The 6,783-nt window shown below is 37.3% G+C and overlaps 1 protein-coding gene across 1 annotated transcript in view; it reads right to left on the bottom strand.

The window, feature by feature from the left end:
• FBXO47 (F-box protein 47) overlaps positions 1-5,322 on the bottom strand; it is a 9,542-nt gene extending 4,220 nt beyond the window's left edge. Inside the window, exons 1-4 of the mRNA XM_009325618.1 lie at positions 5,142-5,322; positions 4,548-4,718; positions 1,574-1,650; positions 947-1,024 (exon numbers count right to left, since the gene is read on the bottom strand). Coding sequence (XP_009323893.1) covers positions 947-1,024; positions 1,574-1,650; positions 4,548-4,718; positions 5,142-5,322 — 507 coding nt within the window. The remainder of the gene's footprint in view (positions 1-946; positions 1,025-1,573; positions 1,651-4,547; positions 4,719-5,141) is intronic.
• Positions 5,323-6,783: the final 1,461 nt, after the last annotated feature.

Raw genomic sequence — 6,783 nt, 5'->3', positions numbered from 1 at the left:
CCGTTACCTGCTACAGAGGTGCTGTACGTTATGGCAGAGGTTGTACTTAAGCTTAATGCAGCCCAGAATCAAAAGCTGCTAATGGTGTTCCACATTCAGGGCCAAGATCTTATTTTTGAACCTTGTGTGGAAAAGTACACAAAGGTATTTGCTACAAAGACAAATGTCTCAGCACAAAGAATTATCTGTAACTCTCAACCACGGAAAGATAATAACTTTTTTTTTTTGTATTATCAAATACTTTAATGCTGCATACGTATGCAGCACCTGTATGCCCAAGTTTCTAAGACTTAAATGCATTTAAAATGTGCTCAAAATGCACAGAGAGAATTTGTTTCTGTATTTTTTTAAACAGTTACTCTCCAGTAAAGCCTCCATTATGGCAGTTCTAACACTTCACAATCAAACATCTCAAGTAGTGTTAAAAAGGTCCTACCCTTAGCGTTTTACTGCATGTTTGCAATCACAGTAATCATTACAGTAAATAAGCTGTGGATTGCTGAACTAATTCATTTGACACTGATTTTTTTTTTATTATTAATTTTAAGCTACCACAAGCTAACGAAAATATTCTGGTATATGATGTGTATAGCCATTTACTTTTAAACTAAACCATCTCTGCTCTTGATTTGTGAATTGGAAGCTGTGTAATAAAATGCTCCCCGTCTCCCATGTCTTCTTAGACAATAAATCGCTAATCAAAATCCAGACTGGTTGGTAGGGAAATCCAGACCAAGGAATTCTCAAGAGTCAAATCAGCAGCTTTAACAACCAGAAAGGAAATTCAGAGAACTGTGTGAATAAATACCTTCCCTCCCTGCCCCCCAAGGCTCAAAACCATCTTATACTTCTCAATATCTTGAAAAAACACAGATTAATTTAGAGAACTGCCTTAATTTTCTTTTGTATTTGTGATACTTGCCTTCTTTCCATAAAGATACTGTACCTGTAAAAATACCCCATAGCACTGTAATCCTAAACAATGCAAAGGACTTGGACAACCATTAAGTTTAAAACAGGAAACCTGCAAGTACAAAACACTAGTAATTTATCTTATCTGACCATAAGCTAATTCCTGTGATTGAAAATTCTCTGTGCACATCAATACTGATTAGAGAGCTTCAGAAGGACTCCCTTCCCTTATTGTATAAGGAAACAAGCTATAGTACCTATGTTATGCCCTAGCATTACGTTCAAAACTGTGGTCAAATGGGTGTGCAAAAGTAAGCTGAGAAGAGCAACCCTGTTTCCAGGAGAGTAAAATTTCTGCGAAGAGCCGTGCTTTTCCACTGCAAAATTTCTAGTAGTCCACAAACTGAAGAAAAGTTGAAAACCACTGATCTTGGCATATGAAATCTCAGTAGAACAGCCTTGTGTTCAATATGCTGGCTTAGGCTTTTCTGTTGTTATTAAAAAGAGGCTGATTTCAAATCAATAAATTCATTACACAGTAGTAATAAACTCCAGCAAAGGGAGAGTAAAAGGCATAATTCAACTAACAATTGCCTTATAGAAATGGTATTGTAAGTGCAAGGGACAACTCGAAACACTAGTGAAAGGAATGTGGACTTACTTCTGAGAGAATCTTGTGTGTATACTTTAGCCGGTCTTTTGTAGGCAGTAGAAGCGTGCATCTTTTAAGTAACAGTCCTGTGAGCAAAACGAATACATACACGACCATCACCGTACATAGATGGCACATACATTACTGAATTAGCTTAAGCATTCACGTCACACGCCTGGACGCACTAGTGAGAAAAAGCTGCCACTGCAAGGCAAAAAGAGCAGCACAAAACAGGAATCTGTGCTCTGGAGAAGGGGTGTATGCTTTTGTAGCGGGGACATCTTTTACTAAAGAAATGTCAGGGAGTATGTAGGCTTCCTATGCCATAACTTGTTTATTGTGTTGTTTTAAAGTCCCAGTTAGTCACAGTTGGAGCCCTATTAAAATTACTATATTGGTTTTAGAATTACAGCTGTTAAAAATATTGGAAATAAATGTTACTTGTTGCACCTCTTTTAACAGTACCCTGGGGAACGCTGGTTTTCCCCTTACATCATAGAAAGCCGAGCTTCCAAAATTTTTTCAAGATAGCCACATGCTCTAAAAAGAAAATATTCTAAACTGTGTTAATGTAAAACATAGCTAAGAGGTAAAATTATTTTCCTATACAGGACTGAAATGGTATGTGTTTAGGATGTCAAAGTCTGGAGTTCATTATAGTGTGGAACAGCTGTTTGTTAAGCAGCGGGGTTTTTTTTCTACACTACTGATAGAAAATGGATTAACAGCTTGCTCTTCAGAAACTTTTACCAGAATAAAATATATATATCTTGTTTGTTAATTAACCAAGAAATCTTGATTCATTTAACTTTAAAAAAAAAGTAAACTTTTTTCCCCTGAATTGTCAGTCTCCCAAAAAATACATAACTTCTCCAATGTCAAAAAGTACTTTATGCATTTACTGTGGTTCTAAATGGACTCTTTCCTTATTTAGAAGTGTGTTAGCATTCCTACGTGACAGACATAATTTATTCATCAGCCTAGGACATGGTCCAAAGCTCAGTCGAGTCAATTTTCTATTGACTAGATTAGACTTTGGAGAGAGCTCCCTGAAGAATAGTTGAAACTGTTAAGGCAGTGTAGCTGCAAATCAGAATACAGCCATCAGTGCGGGGAAAAGTTACGCTGAGTAAAAAGGGTTGAGCAAAAGGTGCTGCTCCTGGTTTTGTACAGCAACCCCCCCTGCGCGGAAGGACAGTGCCACGATCAGTTATAACTCAAGTCCATTTTAAGCAATGACTGAAATGCTGACCCCATTACAAGTACTGGAAGATTTTACCATGGACTTGAGCGGAACCAGACCCTTCTGAGTTTAAGTGAGATTTATGTAATACGTAGACTCTGTTCAGGCTCTCTGAACAGGAATGAATTTTTCCCATTAAGTCCAGTCTTTCCTGCTGTAAAGTAAATATTGATTTTGCAACTGACCTCTTAGCAAAAAACATTCTCTTGAGCCTTCCACTGATGACACAGATACTGCCAATGAGCTTTATATTTTGAATATGTCACGTTTTTACTACTAGGCCTACTGTGGCGATGAGTTCACACCTACATTTAAATAACAAGTTGCCATTTTGTATGTGGTTACTACAAAGCCCAAACTAATTTTGATATTTTTTTTTTAAGAATTATAGGGTTTCAGGCTTCATTTTAAAAATAAAACACTAAGATTATTTTAAGATATCTCAAAACCTACATGGATTGCTTACAATAGGAGGTCTTTGGTCTAAATGACTTTAACAGCGTTCCTTTACCTTGTGTATGCCTTTATTTAATGTCTTAAGTTCAAACCATACTTATAATTCTGCATCTAACCATGGCATCATTTTATTTTTCTGTCAAATAAACAATTCTTTTTATCTGCTGGGTAACAGTAAATTGATATGGATCAAATTAGGATTTAATTTAATTTGCTTCTCTGATAGAAGAACACTGATAGTGGGTGGGTGAAGAAAATTTTCAGTGTTCAAGACACATAAGAAGGAATGCTTCATTTCTGAGTGACAGGCTGAATGAATTAGAATCAATGTGTTCTAAAAATTAGCAGAAAAGTTAAAAAGCAAACAATTTTGAATTTGAGGCTGTACAGCACTCCTGATTACCGTTGAACCCATGCCATTTTGATCTAGATTTCTATTACGCTATGCCAAAAGAGGTTTGAGCAGCTGAAAGAAAGACCAAGTGAATCTTTCCACCCAGAAAGGGTTTGGTTAGCACACAGTATACCATGACAGCAAAAGCGCAGACATTTTCACGTTGCCCTTAAGCTGAGAGCGAGAGGAAAATGTGTTCTCCGTGCCCGTTTCAGTCTTTGAACTCTGATACCTGCCAAGGAGAATGCTAGTCACTGACAACTGTGATAACAGTTTTGTGATGAGCATACTTCTTTTCTAAGAAGTGGAATGTGATCTGCAATACATCACAAGTAGACTATCAAGCAGGCTTTCTGATGGCAACTGTTGTTGGTCGCTTTAGAATTAGGCTGGGTTTAAGTACTGCGGCTGCATTTCCCAGACTGAGGAATGCGAGCTACTCCGCAGTGATACATGAGGGCAGTCTGAACAGCCAAATTCCCTCGGCTAGCGTGGGGCCTGGGAGTCTCCGTTGCTGCCGCAGTTTCCAGCGGTGGTGTCCAAACAAACTAAATTTGGAAACACCTACTACTGAGAACTGATCCTCTGCCCAAGCCCTGCTTGCCATTTAATATGAAAAAATAAACATAGAGGAGGTAGAACATACATTACTTTTTCCGTAACTAAGAGGTTTTGGAATAACTTCAGGTAATTCCTCCCACCTCCCCCCGCCAGTTAATGGTATTTGAGTGGGCTATTTGGCATGGGGAGGAACTTCACTTTCAGAGGGAGCTGCGCAAATGATTTGGGCCATATCCTCAGCATTTTACCGATCAACGCGTATAACAGAAGAAACCTTTTAAATCAGTTTGGTTCTCCCCTAATTGTTACCATTTGCATTAAAGGATCACCTAGAGATTTGTAGTGCTCTAAAATATAGGATACTTCTCTCTTGCCAGGTAGCTCAAGGTTATGAAAGTCTTGCAGTAAGAGCCTTCGGTTTCCTGATGGGGTTGAGATGTAATTAATAAGGCGGTTGCTGATGGTTTTCGACACCATGCTCAGCATGCTGATATCCTTCACTGAAAAAGCAAAAGCCGGTATACTTGTAAATCTTTACTGCAAGAAAAATGCTGATCATAGTCAATAACTTTATCTTACTTCAAAAATAGGCCAAGAAATAAGATTTACAAATAAAACAGAATTTAATTACTGTTTATCTCCTTTGCCAACAAACTGTAATAATTAGAAATGGATCGATCTAAGGAATACTTTTCACACTTAATAGGCAAAACCCACTTCAAATAGTTTGTAATTATCATTTAAATTTTGGTCATTTGGTTCTTCATACACAACAGCTGAAAATTCAGAGAATAAGTCACATAAAATTACTTCAACTGGCTAAAAGGTAAAATATTTTAAATAATAGTGGCTTTTTTTAAACGGAAAACTTTTGTGGTAATTTTCAGATATTGGAAGTAACACCTTTCTTATCAGATTCTCACCTGAAAGATAATTCAATACCATTTGAAAGATCTCTAATGGAAGTGTTTTAAAATGTCCAAGTGTTGACAGAGATTGGGAATCTGTGTCCAAGGTGTTGCAGCGCTGTCTGGAGCGACGGTTACTGCGTCTGTATTTCTGGTTAGGAATCAAGGTGTAGCCGGTCCCTGCAGTGGATGTCATTGTTCTGTTAGTCCCATAAATTTAACCTGGAGAGAAAATATGAAAGTCCTATTTTCAGAAGAGGAAAATACTATACCCAAAACTAGGCTAAGAGGAAATCACTCCATTGTAGACACAGTGATGGAGTGTGAAAATCTTGTCATATGCGTAGGATAAATTTTTGTTTGAATTTAGTACAATGACATGCAACGTACTAAATAATTTTCTAATTCCATGTCTCAGAGAATGAAGTATTCAGCTGATCTTAGAAGAGGAAAAGATAAAAGCACTGGGGGACATCAGAAAGTTAGGAAAATAGTTCTAAAAGGAAACTCTTGAGGAAGTACGGTACAAGCGACAGTAATTAACAACATTCTTTTACCTTGTTACACTAATTATTCAACAGAATACGAAAAAGTTATAGGGATGTTATTGAAATGATTGTCATGTTACTTGATTCCTTTACAGTGACAACTACTTATACGCATGCTTGCGTATGACCAAAAGAAAGATTAAAAGTAACAAAGTGATGCTTCAAACCATTTTTTCCTGCAGCATTTAAGTTGATACATGACTTAATTTCATATAATGACTGTATGTGTGATATACCAATAAATGATGCAGTATTGCTACATGGAAAAAATTCAGTGACCCGGGCTTTCCCAAAATCATGAGGGTCTGAAAAGTAATGAGCTTTAAATGATCAATAAATATGTTTTTTTTTAATTTGCCTTCTGGTTTCTGAGTCTCTAGAATAGGTACACTTCACATTGTCAGGCAACAGTGAGAGTTAGTGGCTCGCTACCTCTTAAAATTATTTTTTTTAACTGAGATTTTTCACACTATTTCTTGATTCCAGCAGCTGAGGCTTCAGGGAAATTGCCAAAGAGAATGAGTGCTGCAGTATAATTACAAGAGCTGGCAGCACTGGTAGTAACATAACTGGAACCCGTCCAAGCTGCAGTGCAACATCCCAGTTACCATCAGTGGGAAATACACTCAGAGAATAGACCTCATTGTTTCAAAGATTAAAAATTTACAAAAATTACAGAAAACAAGTTCCAAGCATCCTTCATATTTATTACGAAAGCACGCAAGCCAGACCTCTCTAATATGCCACCGAGCAAAATTACCACGTCCACAATGGGAGCACTGTTTGTACTGACAACCGAAAGAATACGGGGCATTTCATTAAAAGTGTTACAAATGGGTTTGGCTGACTTGTGCTTGTGTGCTGGATAGAGTTTGCATTGTACATTTAAGGAAGTTATACTTCACTGGAAGCATTTTTAATTTAGGTATGGTATAATTCTAGCCAGCTAAAGAAGCTTATAGTTTAAACTTTCACAAGGCTCATGAGCAAATGTAACTGCTCCTAAAATTAGTGTTTCATTAGGCTTTTACGCTGCTCAGGCAAGAGACAGAAAATTGATGTAACACCTTTAAGAACAACCAAGAAACCACTTATAGATAAACACACGG

This window comes from Pygoscelis adeliae, unplaced genomic scaffold, assembly GCF_000699105.1.
Source record: "Pygoscelis adeliae isolate BGI_AS28 unplaced genomic scaffold, ASM69910v1 Scaffold706, whole genome shotgun sequence".
Taxonomy (NCBI): Eukaryota; Metazoa; Chordata; class Aves; order Sphenisciformes; family Spheniscidae; genus Pygoscelis; species Pygoscelis adeliae.
This window is presented reverse-complemented; position numbering and strand designations above follow the sequence as displayed.